We start from the raw sequence: 21,648 nt of genomic DNA on the forward strand, positions 1-21,648 counted from the left end.
TAGAGTGAGCCGCGGCCTAGAGTATGCAGAGGCCGGCTTGAGTGATTACTGCTACTTTTACATGGTAAATAGAATATATCACTATTTTCACTAAGTGTAAATAGCATCTAGAGCTATTTGCACTTAGCCTACTGTAAATAGCCGCTGCCATATTTTTCGTACCATATTGGCAGATCATTTGTAAAATAAGAAAAATGCACTTAAATTATTATTATTTTATATATATTTTTTGCCCGTGGAATACCATGAAAATTAATAGCCTATTAGTTCAATAACCTACCGTTCTGCCAGTTTTCACCTGTGGTATTATAACAGTGATAAGAATTAAACTTGTATTGATGTCTTTTTAGGGGGCTGTTGCCATGGTGAATCGTAATATCGGAGGTCCATTGATCCTACATTTTCATAGTCGTGGTGCACACGCTTCACTCACAGTCAACCTACTCAGAGTTGATTGAACTAACTCAATTCAGCTGTTCGGAACCCGAAAATTCAGAGTTTCCCCATCTCAGAGTAAAACCCGATTCGGACGTTAATTGTTTCCCATATGGACGTCTGTAAAAATAAATTTACATATCACCTCAGTGATAAAACTCATGGATTCGGATGGCGATTTATTCACAGTGGAGTAAGTAGATATAACTGCAGACCGGAGATCTCCAAAATGGGGCGGGGTCTCCTCGCGCAAAGACTTTCACCATTGGCTCTGGCTCCAGCCAATTGTTAGTGACTTACATTTCAAAATAAAACTTTATAAATTAAACATTGTTTCTAGTTCATCTAAAATAAAATATGCTATATAAATAAATATTCTCCGTGAGAGCAGAGCCCAAAGCTTGTGGCCAGTGGTGTTCGGACTGGAGTTTGAACCTCTGCTTCATGATATAAACGGGAATCACCCACGAGCTCTCCCGCGAGCCGTCCCAGCACAGCGCAGGGGAAAGATTTTACTCTATCGCTTTGTTCTAAGCAACGGGGGCGTCCTGGCTCAAAATTCGCAGGGTAGGAGGGGGTAGTGACGCTGGGTGTAACTAAAAAGGTGCCATTGTCTGGTGAGGTATGATTGGGGAGTTACGGAACGATCTCATATTGCATAATCTTATCAACTGTTTATCTCCTGAACTGCAACTTTCGATATTCGATTCAATTTCGATATAACGATATTCAGCGCCAATCCCGCCATGCAGTCAATTTCACTGGCTAAGGTCAAGGTCAGGTGTGGTGTAGGTTTAGGGGTTAGCATTATTGTAGTGTGTAGAAAATCAACACTTTAATTGACACAACCAATAAAATCTTTAGAATCAGCTGTGGGGTGGAGTTTGCACTGAAGTGGATTGGGGGAAAAAAAATGCGCATGTGTGTCATGTGCCTGTCTGTCAATGGGAGGAAGCCTTGCCCTATTTTGGAGCTCCCACCCCGTTTTGGAGTTCCCGCCCCCATTTGGAGATCTCCAGGCTGCAGTTATACCCTTCTCGAGTTCTGTGATCCTACGAACCCGGGAATGCGCTGCTCACGTGGCCAGTCACATGATTGTCTGCTGTAAATAAAATTAATTTTATTTACAAATGTATTCTTATTATTGTGTAAAATGTATTTAAAAATACTTATTATGTCAAATGTATTCTTATTATTCCAAGCATATTTTATAATTTATTTTATTTTATAATCCTATTTATTATTTGATTATTTAAATCTCTTTTAAATCTTTTAAATACTTTCCAGCATGTCAGAAATAAATGTGTATGCAAATTACACCGAAGTACAATGTTACCTTAAGGTGTTCGGGAGTGCTCAAAAAGGGTTTAAACACTGAATTTTGAATTGATTTCTTCTCGTAAACTCAGAGATGTGGATTCGGACGGCAATTAAATTACCACATGACCTTGCTGTTTGTTAAAAAGCAGTAGGTAATTCGGCCAGGGATTTTTACGGGGGGGTGAGAGAAAAACACTGACATCCTGGATTTGGACGGCATTAAAATCACCAACTACCCCCTGTAAATGGTGAAAATCACTTACTTCCCCTGAGAAACAATTACCGTCTGAATAGGGCTTTAGTAAACTCAGAGGTCAAGTTTTAACTCAGAGTTGAACCTCCTTAATGAAACGGGACCCATGCCTATTCAATTATCTTCATCGGAGGGCCGGATTATTGAATTGAAAATTTGAAGGGGGCTGTAACGTGGAGTCAACAGAGTTGGGATAAATGTGCAGCTTTATTTACAAGTACTCAAAACAAACAGGCAGTGTTCAATCACAGCCATCAGGTATATCCAAGGCAAAACAGTAGCGTGGTCAGAAGACAGGCAGAGGATCAGGGCAGGCAGCAAACAAGGCAGAGAGTTACCAGTACAAAGGCAGGCAGCAGAGGATCAAGCAAGGCGAAACAGTCCAGGGTCATACACAGGAAAACAATACACAGTAGAGAATGCTCAGAAATGTTAGCCATGACAAAACAAGAGTAAGAGAACACAATGAGTGAGAGAACGAGAGCTGCTTAACCCTTTGACGCGTACGATCACACCGGTGTGATCAGTCTTGGCTGGTCCCTGAAGCGTACGATCACACCGGTGTGATTAGAACTTTCAGTGCGTCACGTCATCAACTGCTGAATTTAAATCCGCTTTCGCGCGGAGCCAGATCGGACGCGCTGAGCGCGTGTCATATTATGACAAATATTCATTGTTTTCAACCATATAATACTTATTTTAGGGTTCAGACATTTAAATACACATAAGTACTAGCAAAACCATACATTTACAGTTTGTAAAATGCACGCTGATGTCTATGGAAACGACAATAATGATCCTTACAAATATAATCTGACGACATGTTTTATTGATATCATATACAGATTGTGTAGGTAACTATAAAGTTTACTCTGCTCTTCTCCCAGTTTAAATGGGTGGATATTTGACTCCAAATAGTTTTTGGTGGGTCTCAAGAATAATAGATCAACTAACACGGTCAATATAAAAGTGTTTAAACTACCAAACAGATTTAATTGCACATATTTCAGAATATCAGATATTTCATAATATAGTGAGCATGTTTGTGAATATTTTGAATAAAACAGGAAAAACGAAATAAAAACGACCCATGTGTTACACAGATCTATTGTGGCTGCGTTGTGTCACATGACAAGCATGACGCGTCGCCATGGAAACAATAAGGCGATACATTTTAAAATAACGGTCGCCTAAAAAAACTCACGCTGGGGGCTCAGCTAGAATATTTTAAACTCACGTGCGAAAGGGTTAAATAGTCCCGGGAATGAGGTGCAGGTGTGCAGGTAATCAGTCCCATGTACAGGGTTGTGGGAAATTAAGTCTGAAAAACAGTCAATACTCAGGAGATGGAGCCCTCTGGTGGTGATTGGAGGGAGCCACAGAGGCTTGATTTGTGACAGGGGCCAAGGGGGTGGGGGCAATATTCCCTCTAATTTTTTTTCTTGTTGAGCAAAACTTTTCTCTATTGGGGCAGACATTTTGGCCACCTGCAAAAACATTCTTTATACCAGACCTGTACAGTGTGCACATAAAAACGTGTGTAACTTTAAATGTTAATGTGCTATTTATATTTGATTTGACCCTTGATGTAACTAAATGATGCACATTTTAGGTTACCTGAGAAAACAATTTTTACAGTACTGTGCTACTTACCAAGAAATTTTGGACAGCTAATTGATTCGCATCCTCACTAAGGCCGTGGAGGAACTGGGCTTAGACTGTTTGGCTCCAGAAGAGCCAGCCCGCAGCCACTTAGACGAGTGGTACCTGCCAGGATTATGAATTACCTCGACGATTGGTTTGTGTTAGCTAGATCGGAACAGGAACTCATCGCTGTTGCTCAGCCACCTGGAGCAGCTTGGGCTAAAAATACATTTATCCAAGAGCTCTCTATCTCCCAGCTAGCGAGTCGTCTTCCTGGGGACAGTTATCGATTCAGCCCAGATGCAGGCATGGATTACGCTGACATGCCCCGTGGCAATTCAGCGGCTAGTGGAATCATTCAGATTCGGGACTTCACGTCCCCTCAAGAGTTTTCCAGAGGATGCTCGGCCTCATGTCAGCCACCTCCTCTATGATTCCTCAGGGCCTGCTTCACATGCAGCCCCTCCAATATTGCCTCAAAGCCCATGTACCGTCCCACACTTGGCGCTTGGGATGTTTTCATCTCAAGGTAACCCACCACTGCATCAGAGCAGTGGCCCCTTAGAAAACCCCTCACCTGTTTCAGTCAAGCGTGAACTCCAGAAGGAAGGTGACTACGACAGATGCCTCCAACTCGGGTTGAGGAGCACTGTACGAGGGCAGACCGGCCTCCGGCTCCTGGTCACACTGGGAGTAATGCTTGCACATCAACTGCCTTGAAATGATGATGGTATTTGTAGCCCTAAACGCAACGCAATTCAAAACGTATTTATAACATGAAAAAACAACAACAACATCTGTCATATTAAGTACGGTTCTTTAATTTGTTGTAACAGCATCTTTGTCTGGATACTTTACAGTCATGTCTTTGTTGACAGTTTTCCTAATTTTTCTATTTTTCCATAAGCCATTATTAATGCAATGACATTTATATGTAGCCCTCCCCAATGTAATAAGAAAATAAAATTGATACCTAAAAATAGATAGATGGATATTTGACTCCAAATAGTTTTTGGTGGGTCTCAAGAATAATAAAAAAGACAGACAAGAAAGTTCCCTTATGCAGAGTTAAAGTATAATTTACATATGCTTTAGGATAATAAATTGTGTCATGTGTTTATATTTTATTAAATTTATTAAAAGAAATGTGCAAACGCTAAAACATGATTAACATACAGATGTATCAGATCCATTTTACATGTAATTTCACTTGAGAGCAGTAAATGAAAATGGCTTTTGCAAACTTCTGACCCTTCAGAACAGAAATGAAAAATGTACAAAACTGAGAAGCAGGTTTTCAAAGCTGAAAAACAAATGCTATAGGCAAAAATGTGATGACATAATGCATCATTTCAAAACAGAAAGTATTCATACTGTAGTCCTAAATCTTATTTTCATATTTGTGGTGTATATTCATTTATTGTACCCAATTACCAGTGGTGCTTCATTTCTACCTTTTTTATCATCATAAGGGCTAAAGTATGGGAAGAGTTTCTCAGTGAAAGACTGACCAGTGAAAGAATGAATGAGAGACCTGGACTCCACATCATGAAAGGAGATCAGACCCTCCTCATAATTCACAAACACACCCACTACCTGAGGCTTCACTTTCGGAAAGAGGTCAATAGAGGGAGATGCACAAGCCAGATACTGATTCTCATTCCTCAGTATTACAATCCAGTATCCAGCTTCTGGGATTGCGGTGATAATTCCCTTCCTGTTAATGGATTCTCTGGCCACTCCTAAATCCCAATCAGTCTTTCCTTTTACCTGCACCTCAAAATAAAACCTCCCTGAGCTGAATCCCTCTTTTGCCAGGACACAGGGGCAATAATCAAACCTCTTTGGGTTGTCTGGGAGTTCAAGCTTAATATCTCCATATCTCACTTGTTTTCCATCATCAGACAGGACGAGATTTGGATGAGCTGTATCAGGATCCAGAGTCACATCCACTGAAAGGCAGAGATCAGATATGAAATAATACAATTCTTCAAAATGCAACAGGTTTAATGTGTTTAATATGAAAACAAAGGAGACTGTGGCATATTTAAATAGTTAACACAAATTGTAGTGTTAATAATCTATTAATTGAATACACTAAAAATGCATTTCACGTATATTGCTTGATCACGATACACCTCTTCTATGATGAGCATATTTTAATTTAAAACTTATGTCTGAATGAAAGAGTACATATCTAAAAACTTGGCACATGCATTTTAATTGAGATTTCTAAAAAGATTTTCCTTTTCTTCATTGTGGACACTTATTGTCTTTGACTAGCATACCTGCATATTTCTGCATTGTCTTCTCAACTGGGGAGACAAACGACATAGCTGTAAGAGGATCCAGGGTCACATCCGATGAAAGAGAGAGAAAAGATATGAAAAACAACTTCACAATACAACCATTTTCATGTGTTTAATATAAAAACAAAGTATTATATAGACTTGATTACCTACTAATTTAATACATTAAAATGCATTTCACATATATTGCATGGCTTGGATACATCAAAAATATACTGCATATTTTAACTGGATTAAAACTTTTGTCCACCAAATCGAATTCATGTTTCGCAACCAACAAAGTCATGTGATGTCAACTTGCAGAAAATATCATATAGAAGACACAACAGACCCAACTGTCAGTCAGTCTCTTAAAATATCAGATAACTTGACCTAGGGCTGTGAAAAAGATTAATCACACCCAAAATAAAAGTTTGAGTTTACATAATATATGTGTGTGTGCTGTGTATTTCACACATTTTATTTTGTAAATATATGTAAATATAAATACACACATATACATGTATATATTTAAGAATCATATGATTTATATATAATATAATTCATATGATTACAGTTCTTAAATATATACATGTATTTACATGCATTTATATAGTACACACACATTATGTAAACAAACTTTTATTTTAGATGCAATTAATTGATTTTGCAGCCCTAATTTGTTAAAAGAAGATTATTTATTCAGACACCTTCAACATTTCACACATTAACACAGCTTATTCACTATAGTTTAGAAAACGGTAATAAAATATGGCAAGAACTCCATAAGAAGTTAAACTGTGTCAGAACAAATTCATCTTGATTTTGTCAGATGACACTTAAGCAAAACATGGTCAGGTCAAAATGTCAGAATAATTTTTGGTTTCAAATTGTTATACATTTTACTGGTAGTCCACTGTATGATGAATTTTTAGGTATCACATGTCAGTTTTATTTTGTTATCCTCACTTACATAAATGAACTATAGTGTCCTGCACTCACTAGTAAAAAAATATCAAAAAATATATGTATAGGTATAATATAATTCATTTAATGTGTAAGGAAAATGTTGCTATAAATGGTTACACTACATTTTTAGAGTCATTAAATTGACTCGAGAAAATTGTATAAAAGCAAAAGGAACAAATTCATCTAAAAAGTACATTTCTAAGAATGTGGCAGGTGTTTTAAGTTAGATTTTTTTTAAAGATTTTCCTATTCTTTATGGTGGACATTCTTATTGTCATTGACCCACGTACCTCCATATAGTTGCATTGTCTTATGAACACTCTCAACGTCACTGACACTTTTACCTGCATGCTGCATTGTCTTCTGGACTATGGAGACAAATTACATCAAAATATTATAAGGCATATAATATATGGCAGACTGGTAGTTTTAGGGTGAAAAAAAAACATTTTGCGTAGAACACTATTAGTATTATTTACTATTAACTGAATCACTCAAAAATTAACTATATATTATACACTGTAGTTTTTCATGGGACACTAGGCCTATTTATGAAAGGATGCATGTTGGTTATTATTGATTTCCTTAAATTACATTATTTTAAATCAAATATTAAACATGATTTATTAAAAAAGAAAACATTTACAATGCATTTGACATTTACTTACCAGACTTGCGGAGTTTCTCGTCTAGAGTCTCCTGCAGCTGAATCAGTGCTTTCCTCAGAGGCTCCACACTCAGCTGAGTGTCACTAATATTGATCTCAGCGCTGCTGCTGGTGCATGGAGGTCTGATCAGCGATGGGTAAATCTACAGCAGGAGAGAGCAGAAATCCCTCAGCATGGGGAGTGTTGTGCTGTGATGTTAGCAGACAGAAGTACACTGACCTGTAAGAGGTGCAGGTGATCCTCAGTGTGTGAGAGCTGCTCCAGCTCAGTGTCTCTCCTCTTTAGCTCAGTGATCTCCTGCTCCAGCTCTTTAATCAGCTCTTCAGCCTGCTTCTCTGCTGCTTTCTGCTTCTGCTCCATCATCTCCAGCAGCTCAGACTGACATCTCTCAATGGAGCGCATCAGATCAGTGAAGAGCTCAGTACTGTCTGCTTTCTCTTTTTCTGATGATTCCTGTTAGATCAATCAAAAAAAAAAAAAAACTTTTATTAAATTAATATTTTTTAAATAGTTCACCGAAAAATTACAATTCAGTCATATAGTTTACTGTAAGTAGTGAGATGATAAGTGCATTACATTTCAATCCTTTTAAAGCCAAACATTAGCTTGGTGTACGAAAAAGACCAAAACTTTAGTCATTAATCAATGAAAATCTTCCATCAACAACATTGGACATTTGAGATTTTGATGGGATAAGTAGGGAATAATGACCTAATTTCAGTCTGTTCCTCACACACAGCTATCATATGACTTTAGAAGACTAGCAAAATGTGGATAACTTTTATTATAGTTTTATGGTGATTTTTATTTTCAAAAGGTAAATCATCCATACTCACATTTTTTACTTCTTTTAAGTGTCTGATGTCTTGGATTCTCTTCATTCTGTTCTGGATCATCTGCTGCACTTCTGTCTGCATCTTCATCAGCCGAGGCTACAGATACAACAGAACACACAAACACTCAACAGATTCAACAATTCCGTCTAACACAAATAGGTAAATAGTTTATTTACAACCAGGGTCTCATTGAAAAAATAGGACTACATTTTTGCAAGACTTCAGAAACATACCTAGGCCTGTACATAATTTGTTGTAGTGTCTAGCTGAAATTAACACTAGTGACAAACTCCAACAGTGTTTATTCCTTTTCACACAGTTTATGATTACACAGGCAGATTATTAACTAATAAACCATACTTATTTTACACAATACTATCTAATGACTTGAAATAACTTTTTTTAGTTTCAATCTCAACAGAATATTAACGCTATTGATTGGAACTGCAGCAACACATGCAAGAATCAGTGTAGGCTAATGAAAAAAAAAAGAATCAATGTAATGAAATGGTTGTTCAGTTTGGAACTGCATATTAATGCTACTCTTACTATTTTTCCTTAAAAATATATGGTAAAAATAGTAGGCCTAGTAGTAGTATGCTAGTATGTGGTTCCGAATTCAACCTTGATCATGTCCATGTGTTTTGGAAAAAATGAATTGGCTTTTAGCACCTCCCAGTGGACGTTTCAATGCAGATCTATTGCAATACCCAAGTAATGAAACATTTTTCCCTAATCCGCCAAGGTCACGTTGTTTTTACCTTCCTCTCTCCGCTCTCCTCCTCTACAGCAACAGTGTTGTGATTCTTGTGGTCTTTCATTGCGCAGAGCAAACACACACACGTCTGATCATCTCTACAGAACAGCTCCAGAGGTTTCTCATGTTTCTGACAGATATAGTCCTCAAGATTCGCCCCGGGATCGATCAGTTTGTGTTTCTTTAAATTTGTGACTCTGTGATGAGGCTCCAGGTGAGATTCACAGTAAGAGCTCTGACACACCAGGCACATCTTCAGCGCTTTCTTCTTTATATCATCACAGAAGTCACAGAGAACCTCAGATTTACTCAGACCAGACTTTTCCTTAAAGTGCTGCACAACCTGTCTGAGTGCTGTGTTGATCTTGAGGTCGGGTCTTTTACTGAATGTTTCTTTACACAATGGACAGTTGTAGGTCTGACTGTTGTTCCAGCACTGGTTCAGGCAGCTCTTACAGAAGTTGTGTCCACATGGAGTGCTGACTGGATCAGTGAACACATCCAGACAGATCGAACACTGGAGCTCATTTGACAGAGCTGAAGAGGATGATGAAGAAACACTATTTATCATCAAAATTGATAATTGATTTATAAATACAAAGCAAATGATTAAATCAAGAAACAAAACTCATCAACAATTAGGATCTCATGAAAGAAAAATCAATTCTAACTCATTGTCATTTGATATGATTTTATGACACTTTTCATATTATCATCCTATCTTTCGTTCTTTCTTTAGGTTACTGACATAATGGAGGTGCATCCAGACTCCTCCTCCTTGTCTCGGTTGGTTTTTGTGCTGCTGATGAAAATTCTGCCATCACTCAGAATTTCACTCTTTTTGCTCTATTCAGAGTAAACACAAAATATATCTCATGAAATATGACCAGGAAACATGTGAATATAGAAATGTCAAAGTGATTTCATAAACTGTTAGCAGTCAAACATGCTGTTCGGGTACAAAGTACACATGAGGACAAAGTACACTGATCAAAAAGAACTGGTTTTTATAGTGTTGACTTGAATAAAAAAAAAAAAAAAAGGATACAAAAACTAAATTGATCACAGAATCTCAAACCTGGTTGCATTTAAATGTTTATTTTTAATTCAATAGTTTATTAGTTCAATAGTTTATTTTTTTTACAGAAGTAATTACAAATTATTGGAAACAAATCGGGGGAAAGAAAACAATATCAAGTATCAAAACCACAAAATGTTTTCACACAAATCAGTTGTAAGGTAAAATATCAATGTAAAACATAAGCATAGTTTTTACCTTCAGCTATCAGTTTGTCTGCAGTTCATGTACTTCCTGATTCTGTTGTGCGACAACGTTTCTGCACACATCAAACTTTAAATCGCAATCCACAAATGATACAATTTTGATACCATTTCAGTGAATATATGTTCTGTTGTTTAAAAGGAATATTTTGCCAAATTGTTCAGTTTAGTTTTCCATGCACTGAAAGCTCTCACCTGTAGCAATGTCACAGCTCCTCCCTTCTCTTCTCATGGAAAGGAAGCACGTCAAAGTGTGCCTCTGTATGTACCTCTGTGTGTTAGATAATAATGTTTTGTCACAAATTATATTGCATATTTCTCCACATACTGTTTGCATTTGCATAAGTTTTAACATTAAAATCATTACTTTAATATTCAATTTTAATTAACTTAAGTTTGTGCATTTAAAAACTGCTGTGGCACATTCTGCATTATATTTATCAGCACTTTTCTACAGATGAAAAAGTGGGGGGGGGGAAGCATCACAAACTCCACTAGGGGTTGTAGGTGATATTGACCAAAAAGCATGAATGGATGCATACTTTGAAACAGATGATAAACAATCCAGGTGACATACTACTTCAATCATGCATTTTATTCCAAGTGGGATGCAATAACCTTCACATTGTATACTGTATGGTACAGATATTACAGGATGCATCTTGAGACCTTGAATGTATCTGAATCTAAAGGTTACATACATTTCAGTTTCCTCTAGCAAAACTTATACACTTTATTATTATTTAAATAAAAAGTCAAAGCTGGAAAACCACTGAAAAAATACAAATGACATCTCTTCATTTAGCAAGTATTCATAGCAATAAAAACTTATTTTCATGTTAATTTTCTTGGTGTAAATTTGTTCATTGTATCTGACGTGAGATGATCAGTGGTGCTGCAATTTTACCTTTTTCATTCTTACAAGGGCTAAAGAATGGAAAGAGTTTCTCAGTGAAAGACTGACTAGTGAAAGAAAAAATATGAGATCTGGATTCCACATCATAAAAGGAGACCAGACCCTCCTCGTAATCCACAAACACACCTACGACCTGAGGCTTCACTCTCAACGACAGAGGGACAGGGGAAGACTCACCAGCCAGATAATTATTCCCATTCCTCAGAACTACTATCCAGTATCCAGCTTCTGGGATTGCGGTGATAATTCCCTTCCTGTTAATGGATTCTCTGGCCACTCCTAAATCCCAATCAGTCATTCCCTTTACCTGCACCTCAAAATAAAACCTCCCTGAGCTGAATCCCTCATGTGCCAGGACACAGGGACAATAATCAAACCTCTCTGGGTTGTTTGGGAGTTTGTGCTTTATGTCTTTACTTGTCACTTGCTTTCCATCATCAGACAGGACGAGATTTGGATAAGCTGTATCAGGATCCAGAGTCACATCCACTAAAAGAGAGAGATAAGATATAAAAAGCAACTTCACAATATAACAAATTATATTTGTTTAATATCGAAAAAAATGTATTGCCTAGACCTTGGTAAAGTTCTTATTTGTGACAATGTGAATAAGCACATAATAATTGTACCTGCATGTTGCTGTATCCTCTCCAGCACTGTGGAAACAAATAACTATAAAATATTATGACAGAAGTTTTAATATGATACAAAAACATTGTGTGTTCAGTTCCTGTTCTCTGATGGAAGTTTGTGTTTCTGCTGGTTTTTCTTATAAATACTAAGTGTTTTTACTGACTGTTACAGCCACTGAGACTTCTCGCCAGCCCCCTCATTATATAATTACCACCCAAATATTGAACCGCATGGTTCTTGGACTTCATTTCCCAGTATGCTCTGCCTGGACTTGTTATTGGTACCAGTTGTTCATCATTTATCATTGTACTATTTATACATATTCTGCTCATTTGCTACTGCAACAGTTCTGAGCTCTTCTCATTCTGTTGAATTGTCTACCCTGTTTTGACCTGTTTGCCTGCTTTTAACCACTGTTTGTGCATTGGATTACATTTATATTGCCTTCCTGTTGCCGACCTCTGACTGTTCTTCAGTGGACTGTTTGCTGTCTCTGCCCTCTCTGGATTGATTACTGCTTTGATACCTAGTTGCCGATCTCTACCTGTTTGACTACTGCATTGTTTATTGCCTTGCCTTTTATTCCAATAAACGCTGCATATGGAATGAGAACCTGATTCTGACTCGTTCACACTGACAGTGATGAATATGACTGTATATATTTGATTGTATCCGCTCACAATATTCTGTTCCCTTTTGATGCGTCAGTTGCTGACACTTCGGGGAAACTCAGTTTCTCCGAAATACCGTTGCCTGATTTAATCACATTTGTGCACCACAATCTTTGAGTGAGCTCATGCCAGCTCATATCTCCCCCCGCCCCCCATTCCTCCACAGGTTCCGACGTGGAGAAATGGCCGACAGAGGACTCTGCCCCCCTGCCACCTAAGGAACAGGGTGATGTCAGGTCCAGTTTGTACGCCAAACTCATCCGCATTCTCACCAAAGCTGTAGAGTTTGCCCCACCAAATGTGCGTGCATCCAGTCATTTCACTGCAATTATAGAAAACCAACAAATAAAAAACAAACACCCCCACAAAAAGAGCACTTCTTCTCTGATTGTGGTGCTCCAGTCCCTGGCCACCCGAATCCAGGCTTGGAAAGCCACTCAAGGCGTGTCAATTTGCGGGTCCTGGAGATGATCTAACAAGGTTACTCGCTTTGAGGGCATGGTCAAGTCCAGGGTCGGTCGGTCCAGGGCAGCCAAGCTCCCAGTTTGAAGTAGAGTGTTTATTAGCGATGGGCACCGTACAAAAAGGTCTCAGCAGCCCGCAGCAAGTCAGGCTTTTACAGCCGCTACTTCCTTGTTCCAAAGAAGGATGGCAGCCTCAGGCCCAGCCTGGACTTGAGACTTCTGAACCATGCCTAAATGAGATGGCCATTAAGAATGTTAACATTGAAGCAAATCCTCTCACAAGTTTGCCTGGGGGATTGGCTTTTCTTGTTGGATCTGAAAGATGCTTATTTTCACATCCACATATCCCTGCTCCTCAGCCATTTGGAATGCTTGGGGTTCAGGATCAATTTGTCCAAGAGCTCACTGTCTCCCAGCAAGTGAATCTCATTCCTAGGGGCAGTCATTGATTCGCCCCAAATGTGGGCCTGGCTTTTGCTAGAACGCTCTCTGAAAATTCAGAAGCTGGCAGCGTCATTCAAGCTCAGGGTCTTGGTTCTCATCAAGACTTTCCAGAGGCTGCTAGGCCAAATGGATGTGGCCTCCTCAGTAGTGCCTCTGGGCCTTCTGCACATGCGACCTCTCCAATTTTGGCTTAAGGCCTGCGTTCCGTCACACCTGAGATGGCTCAATCTCAGGATGGGCTACAGCTGTGTCAATGTGTGTGATGGTAGCCCAGCGTTCGGTTCCTGGTCGGGCCAGGAATGGCATTGGCACATCAAATGCCTGGAAATGATGACAGTTTTTGTGGCACTGAGAGCCTTCTTACCAGATGTGAAGGGGCACCATGTCCTGGTCCGTTCTGACAACATAAACCCTCAGGGAGGTCTCAGGTCTCACAAGCTGTACAAGTTAACAAGATGCCTCCTACTGTGGGCACATCGCAACATCTGCTCTGTGAGGGCATTGCACGTGCCGCACAGAATGAACCAGAGGGGGGACATGTTGTCCCGGAGTATCTTCAGGAAAATGGAGAATGGAGACTTCACCCCCAGACGGTTCAGATGATTTGGAACATCTTCGGACAAGTGGAAATCAACCTCTTTGGAGAAGACTTTCAAGAGCTCTCAGTGAACATTTCCTTCCTTGATTCTGGCCCCAATGACTGTAAGGTCATACTCAAGCCAAGGCATGTACCTAGACGAGGGTCCTCGTTGGGCCTTCCCCAATGTTACAGCGCCCCTGCTTACACCTGCAAGTGCCTTTTCATTTTAAATCATTACTGACAATTGAAAATTTGACATTTTCTTACCAGTTCTGCTGAGTTTCTCGTCTAGAGTCTGCTGCAAGTGAACCAGTGCTTTCCTCAGAGGCTCCACACTCAGCTGAGTGTCACTAATACTGATCTCAGCGCAGCTGCTGGTGCATGGAGGTCTGATCAGCGATGGGTAAATCTACAGCAGGAGAGAGCAGAAATCCCTCAGCATGGGGAGTGTTGTGCTGTGATGTTAGCAGACAGAAGTACACTGACCTGTAGGAAACGCAGGTGATCCTCAGTGTGTGAGAGCTGCTCCAGCTCAGTGTCTCTCCTCTTTAGCTCAGTGATCTCCTGCTCCAGCTCTTTAATCAGCTCTTCAGCCTGCTTCTCTGCTGCTTTCTGCTTCTGCTCCATCATCTCCAGCAGCTCAGACTGACATCTCTCAATGGAGCGGATCAGATCAGTAAAGAGCTTAATACTGTCTGCTTTCTCTTTCTCTGATGCTTTCTGATAAATCAGTTCACAAAATGTTCACTTTTTAAATAGTTCATTCATATTAAAACATAGTACATAGAATATTTAACTTTCTCAATTATATTTTAAGAAAATATATCTCAATATCTCAATTGTTTCTCTTAGACTGGAATGAGTCACAATGAAATAACTTAAATCACAATGAAGTCACACTGACAAACGTTTATTATAAACAGTGGTGGCTGATAGAAAACATTTCTACAATTTTCTGCAATTTTTTTCAAGGTAAATTAAAAGTACATTTTAACAAGGTGTGATAACATACAGGACCACGTGGAGATGTCAAAAGATCACTATACCAACCGCCTTGACTTGACTGCATTCAGCTGCATTCAGACCACAGGCATAATTACTAGGGATGTCCCGAGCCAATCTCAAGGATGGGGATCAGGCCAATCAAGCATTGAATTTTTTTTTACTGAACGGTATCGGCTATCCTAAGCCCGATCCTTATTTTATGTCAGCTGTCATGCTGGTGTTGTGCTGTAGGAGGTGGTATGCAACTTTAAGTGGGTTTACCATTGGCCATTAAAAGAAAAAGAAGACTCTCAAATGTGCGTGTATGACGCGGAAAAAACAGTGAGGTCTGTAAGCACGTCACACACATTTGAGCTTCCATGTAATGATCACTCATTCATTTATCAATGTCATAACGTTTTTGGGGTGTGTCTTGCTTTGGACTTGACTGAAAGACTTTGACACCACCAGCTTCATGCTTTCTTATCTCAACTTTATGTTGCAATTATTCTGCTTATTGTACATATAAAATACAAGTTTATATCAGTAGTCCCATGTTCATAATTGTGACCACACAGTCTGTCTACAATGTCTACCACTGTAATGTGCTTACACCTGCCAATGTTTGTATAAAGTGTGTGCATATATACAGTTTACTTAGAGAGAGTGTAGCCTATCTTGTTGCAACATATATGCATCATACATATATTACTTTTACTCTCTGCACAACTGTATACATTGGATTGATTTTAAGAACTTTAATGTAGCATACTTGAAGTGTGCACCAAACATATATTCCTATAGGAATACATAAGTATCGAATTGGGACTCGGTATTGGCAGATACTCAATATTCAATGACTCGGATCGGGGGCAAAAAAAACCTGATCGGGACATTCCTAATAATGACAGTTTCAACCGATTTTTAACATTATAACCCTCTGAATGCGCACACTAAATGATTCAGCTGGACTTGTTGATTGTAGGAATGATTTCACACTGAGACTCACAAGATTAAACATGACTTGACAAGAAAAACAAATGGAGGACAATCGACAGTCAGCAGGAGCGAGTTCTGTTTTACAGTGAAAAACAAAGTAGAAAAAAAGAATATGGGTGATATTCCTTCTCAATACTCCACTTTCGTGGCATGTTTGTGGCTGCCAAGTTTCAATTTTAGAAGCTTGCAACTTCCAGTAGGTGACGCTTGCTCACTCTCATTGGCTATCGCAGGTATCACATCAGAGGCAGCCCGAACAAGAGTCATAATTATCAAACGTGTTTACGATTTGGGATCGTGGAGGTGCTGACGCGATCGGGAGCAGTAAAATAATCATTATGGCACCACAAAATTGTCGGTTGCGTCAAGCCTGAAAACGGGCAACACCCCCCGATCATTGAGGGGTGCAAATTGGGCCCAAAACCGGGTTGAAAGGGTTAGTTCACCCAAAAATGAAAATTCTGTCATTAATTACTCACCCTCATGTCGTTCCAAACCCGCAAGACCTTCGTTCATCTTCGGAACACAAATTAAGATATTGTTTATGGAATCTGAGAGCTGTCTGAACGTGCATAGACAGCAACGCAACTGAAATGTTCCCAAGTCCAGAAACGTAGCAAGGAGAACTGTAAAATAATCCATGTGACGTCAGGGGTTCATCCGCAATTATACGAAGCTACGAGAATACTTTTTGTGCGCAAAAGAAAAAAAAACGACTTTATTCAACAATTCGTCTCCTCCACGTCACCCTGTAGCGCCATTTTGGAGAATATCCGCTGAACGTAAATAGCGTATGCTGTTCTGCGTCAGCTGTGTCATGCGGATACACTGTTTTCGTTCAGATCAAATCACAACAACAAAGGAAACAGATCCAAAATGGCGCTAAGGTGACGAACTGCAATTGCTAGGGAGGAGACAAATTGTTAAAGGGGTCATATGATGCGATTTCAAGTTTTCCTTTCTCTTTTAACAGAACATCAATGCATTTTATGGACGACTGTTTCGTGAAACTAGGAGAGGAGGTAATTCTGACTTTGCTATGTCAATCTGGCGCTTCTGAATCAGCTACTGTTTTGTTATTAGTTTAAGTATTTGCTATTGACTGTTCAAATGCGGAGTTTTGCGCATTGTGTGTGTGTGCGTGCGCGCGCGAGAGAGAGAGAGAGAGAGCGCGCGAGAGAGAGAGGGGGGGTCACATCACAGTGGAGTCAGCTGTCTTAACCGTGGCTTGTGTGCTGCAAACACATACCAGCTTCATCACTGTGTCTGTCACGCGACTCTGTTCCCCTTTTGGGCTCTGTCTTTACATTTATTTTGAAAGATGAAGCTCGCAATTATGGTAAGGGGCGTTACATTTCCGATGAGTGCTTGCGGTGTTCGGCCAATCACAATGCACTGGGTCATCTGGCCAATCAGAGCAGACTGCGCTTGTCGGAAGGAGGGACTTTGTAGAAAACGAAGCGTTTGAGAGAGGCGGGGCATAGAAGACTTACAATAATGTACAGTATTTGAAAAATAATGTGTTTTTTGAACATTAAAGCATGTCAACATATTCTGTTACACCAAATACACAAAATAATGATCTTTAAAAAAGCATCATATGACCCCTTTAAATAAAGTCGTTATTTTTTTTTTCTTTTGTGCACAAAAAGTATTCTCGTAGCTTCGTAAAATTATGGTTGAACCCCTGATGTCACATGGATTATTTTCCCGATCTCTTTGCTACTTCTCCTTTACTTGGGAACATTTCAGTTGCGTTGCTGTCTATGCCGGGTCAGACAGCTCTCAGATTCCATCAAACATATCTTAATTTGTGTTCTGAAGATGAACGAAGGTCTTGCGGGTTTGAAACAACATGAGGGTGAGTAATTAATGACAGAATTTTCATTTTTGGGTTAACTATCCCTTTAAAGCATTAGGGGTGGTAAAATAATTGCTCTTTTCAGTTTTGATTTGAAAACGCTGATTGGCTAAATTTTGTCATATCTTGTATATTTTTATCTTGAATCAGCTAAACTGCTACATAGACCTGCCACATGAGCAATTTCTCTGTTGCCCCAGAGCTGAACACCTTTTTCAGTGTATGGATTTTGTAATAATCTTTTTGTTGTGTTTTTGAGTTTTGTATTTGGAAATAAATATTTGTGATAAATGTTTAATCAAAATGTAAGGTTTGAACCAAACCATAAATATAATTTGAGAGAAAAACCAATATATTTGGCTGTAACAAATTAGAGTGGTTCAAAATGTATGTTGTTTTCCCCCTCGTATCAACATTCCTGTCACATTTATTTCCATTTTTATTTCTAAAGCAAAGTAACATTTCTCCTAAGGAATTTGATAAAACACATCTTTAGACAAAATATTTGATTACTCTTTTCCTGTGCACTCACTTTGCTGAGTTTTGCTAAGTGTCTGATATCTTGAATTCTCTTCATTCTGTCTTGAATCATCTGCTGCACGTCTGTCTTCATCTTCCTCAGATGAGGCTACAGAAAAAACAGAACACACAGACACTGAACAAATTCAACACCATCTAACTCAAATGTCATGTTACACCATGTATGTTGTTACCCTTCTCACTCTGCTCTCCTCCTCTACAGCAACAGTGTTGTGATCCCTGTGATTTGTTACAGCGCAGAGCAAACACACACATGTCTGGTCATTTCTACAGAACAGCTCCAGAGGCTTCTCGTGTTTCTGACAGATATATTTTTCAAGATTCGCCCCAGGATCGATTAGTTTGTGTTTCCTTAAATGTGCGACTCTGTGATGAGGCTCCAGGTGAGTTTCACAGTAAGAGCTCTGACACACCAGGCACATCTTCTGTGCTTTCTTCTTTATATCATCACAGAAGTCACAGAGAACCTCAGATTTACTCAGACCAGACTTTTCCCTAAAGAGCTCCAGAACCGGTCTGAGTGCTGTGTTGATCTTGAGGTCGGGTCTTTTCTTGAAATGTGCTTTACAGAATGGACATCTGTAGGTCTGACTGTTGTTCCAGCACTGGTTCAGGCAGCTCTTACAGAAGTTGTGTCCACATGGAGTGCTGACTGGATCGGTGAACAAATCCAAACAGATCAAGCACTTGAGCTCCTCTGACAGAGCTGAAGAGGATGATGAGGTTTATCATAATTTGCATTTATCATATGTAAAGCAAAATATTAAATGTTTCATATAAGAAAAACAAAGTCTACTGTAAATACCAAGCACTTGGTATAATTTATTTTTTACTTACTCATTGGAGGGCGATTCATACTCCCTCTGCAGGTTGCGTTTGGTTTTGGTGATTTTGATGACGATTCTGCCATTGTTGATCTTTTCTTGAGGCTTATTCACAAAAATCGCAACAGATAGTTAATTTCACAGCACGGACACATAGATAAAGAAATTCTAAACAGAATATCTGTCATTTCTCTGAAGTTTTAATAAACTTCAAAAGTTAGGTTGCTGTATGTCGGCAGCCAAACATGCTGAACATATGCAAGTACAAAGTACACACAAGTACAAAGTGCACAGATATGAATTATCATAAAATGGAGAACACACACACACACACAAAACCTTTTGCAAGTCATTGCAATGCAATTGTATTTATTTATTTTAAGAATTTAAATTAGAATTTTCAGTAACACTTTATAATAACTTTCATTAATAGATCATGAACAAATATTATAGAATGCTAGAAATATCTAGATATATTACATAATATGCTTGTTAATGTTTACTAACTAATATACTTATTAAACATTACCTAATGATCAACAGATCATTATTTAATGTAAACTGAAATGCTTACAAATGTCATTAAACTTTCCATTCAAATAATCATGCACTTTTTTTTTAAATCTTCAAATGATTTTGACAGATGGTTAACAATGATTCAAAGATTCATTAATAAATCATTAACATATAAAGCTTAATGCATCATTAGTTAATGGTTACAAATGTCATTACACTTTCAATTCATACACATGCACTTTTTAAAATCTACAAATTATTTTAACATCAATTATGCAATGAATAAAAGCTTATTTGTTTATGTACTTTTGAATGCTAACAAATGTCATTAAACTTCAGTTTACATATTACCTCATGCTCCTTTTTACATTTATAAATGTTGTGGGAAAAAATAGCTTAATTAGTAATTTTAAGCACTTCACAAACTGTTCATGTTAACATCTTATTCATTAACTCACAGTCTGTAAATGTCACATATTTGGTCTTTGTTGGTTGTGTAGTTAGTTAGGTTCAGCTAAATGCTTGCTAAAGACATAACACACATTCTAAATTGGGTGCAAAACTTGTTTGTATTGCCTTAACACTTATATTAGTATATTACTGTATATCATTAAATATGATATTCCTTGAATCATACATCAACAGGAGAAAACAAATCAGTTTTTTCAAGAAAACCCCTTAACTGTTGACTCCTTAACCAACCCTTAAACCTAATACCACCAAACCTGTCCCTAACCTTACCCGTATCACATCTCAATAGCAGCAAAAGTGTTGTGCATTAACAAAAGCTTTTAATCATTGTATAACATCTTTTAAAATCATTTGTAGATAGTGCACAATTTGCAATAAGAATAAATAAAATAATATCATTTGTAGATTTTCAAGAAGTGCATGTCCATATGAATTGAAGGTTTAATGACATTTGTATGCATTTTAATTTACATGATGCAATGATCTGTTAATCATTAGGTAATGTTTAATAAGTTTATTAGTAGACATTTCTAGTTTGAAAATATATTAACTAATGATCCGTTATATAATGTTTGTTAATGATTTAATAATGAAAGTTATTATAAAGTGTTACGAATTTTCACTTTTCAGATTTACTTTCACTTTTCTTTCTTGAGAATAGTCGTGCGACAAAATGCCAGCACACCAAATTTGCTTCTAATTCCACTCCTACTACTTGTAAGTCGCTTTGGATAAAAGCGTCTGCTAAATGAGTAAATGTAAATATGGAAGCATAATTGATTATTGGGTTATTTTGTCGCGTCGCGCCGCTCGAGTCTGGAGTAGAATTATCCTTTCCCAATGAAGCAAAGTTTTCCCCGAGTAGCCTACTTATATTTCATCATACTTTATCATATTTTAGTACTTTAATTTATTACAGCTATGTTCTTAACTTGAACTGGTCTAAGGCAGGCTGTCACATCACTGACAGAGAGAGGGGAGGACAGTTACTCAACCTCTCTAGAATCTATCCAGGTGATATTTGTTGAAAGAAGAGACTTATTTTATGGAAGGGTTTTTAGTTTTTTTTTACTTGGACTACTTGCCAATGTTTTAAGGAATTAAACATTAATATATATATATATATATATATATATATATATATATATGCGTATATGTGTTAAATAAAATTTGTTGTATAGGTAAAGGCAGTGTGTTCAAATAGTTTTTAAAGATGCTTTTTGTCCAACTGTTAAGAATTGGGATAACGGTTATCGTTTGCGTGTAGTGTAACTGAAATATTGTGTATAAAATA

General features: G+C 38.1%; 2 protein-coding genes across 2 annotated transcripts; both read right to left on the reverse strand.

Annotated features, from left to right (window-relative positions):
- Positions 1 to 4,948: 4,948 nt before the first annotated feature.
- On the reverse strand, positions 4,949 to 10,538 carry LOC107597517 (E3 ubiquitin-protein ligase TRIM39-like). Its single transcript, XM_016288613.1, has 9 exons — positions 10,447 to 10,538; positions 9,919 to 10,016; positions 9,175 to 9,707; positions 8,414 to 8,509; positions 7,797 to 8,030; positions 7,578 to 7,719; positions 7,200 to 7,277; positions 5,941 to 5,988; positions 4,949 to 5,604 (listed from the first exon to the last, which is right to left on the reverse strand). Exons 2-9 carry the CDS (start codon positions 9,989 to 9,991, stop codon positions 5,066 to 5,068), a joined length of 1,743 nt encoding a protein of 580 aa, XP_016144099.1. The 5' UTR covers positions 9,992 to 10,016; positions 10,447 to 10,538; the 3' UTR covers positions 4,949 to 5,065.
- On the reverse strand, positions 10,465 to 19,430 carry LOC107597518 (E3 ubiquitin-protein ligase TRIM39-like). The gene is made up of 9 exons (XM_016288614.1): positions 19,381 to 19,430; positions 18,717 to 19,249; positions 18,536 to 18,631; positions 14,646 to 14,879; positions 14,427 to 14,568; positions 11,997 to 12,023; positions 11,545 to 11,856; positions 10,647 to 10,722; positions 10,465 to 10,507 (listed from the first exon to the last, which is right to left on the reverse strand). Exons 1-8 carry the CDS (start codon positions 19,397 to 19,399, stop codon positions 10,658 to 10,660), a joined length of 1,428 nt encoding a protein of 475 aa, XP_016144100.1. The 5' UTR covers positions 19,400 to 19,430; the 3' UTR covers positions 10,465 to 10,507; positions 10,647 to 10,657.
- Positions 19,431 to 21,648: the final 2,218 nt, after the last annotated feature.

Source organism: Sinocyclocheilus grahami, unplaced genomic scaffold (assembly GCF_001515645.1).
Source record: "Sinocyclocheilus grahami isolate Dianchi unplaced genomic scaffold, SAMN03320097.WGS_v1.1 scaffold233.1, whole genome shotgun sequence".
NCBI classification, from domain to species: domain Eukaryota; kingdom Metazoa; phylum Chordata; class Actinopteri; order Cypriniformes; family Cyprinidae; genus Sinocyclocheilus; species Sinocyclocheilus grahami.

Excerpts from the sequence above, each read along its gene's own strand:
- LOC107597517 (XM_016288613.1), bottom strand. The coding sequence starts at position 9,991 with ATGGCAGAATTTTCATCAGCAGCACAAAAACCAACCGAGACAAGGAGG. Across the intron at positions 9,708-9,918 it reads TCTGGATGCACCTCCATTAT|CTCTGTCAAATGAGCTCCAG; the intron begins GTCAGTAACCTA and ends CATCCTCTTCAG. Across the intron at positions 7,720-7,796 it reads ATCACCTGCACCTCTTACAG|ATTTACCCATCGCTGATCAG; the intron begins GTCAGTGTACTT and ends CTCCTGCTGTAG.
- LOC107597518 (XM_016288614.1), bottom strand. Across the intron at positions 12,024-14,426 it reads CGAGAAACTCAGCAGAACTG|TGCTGGAGAGGATACAGCAA; the intron begins GTAAGAAAATGT and ends TTGTTTCCACAG. Across the intron at positions 11,857-11,996 it reads GAGGATACAGCAACATGCAG|TGGATGTGACTCTGGATCCT; the intron begins GTACAATTATTA and ends TCTCTCTTTTAG.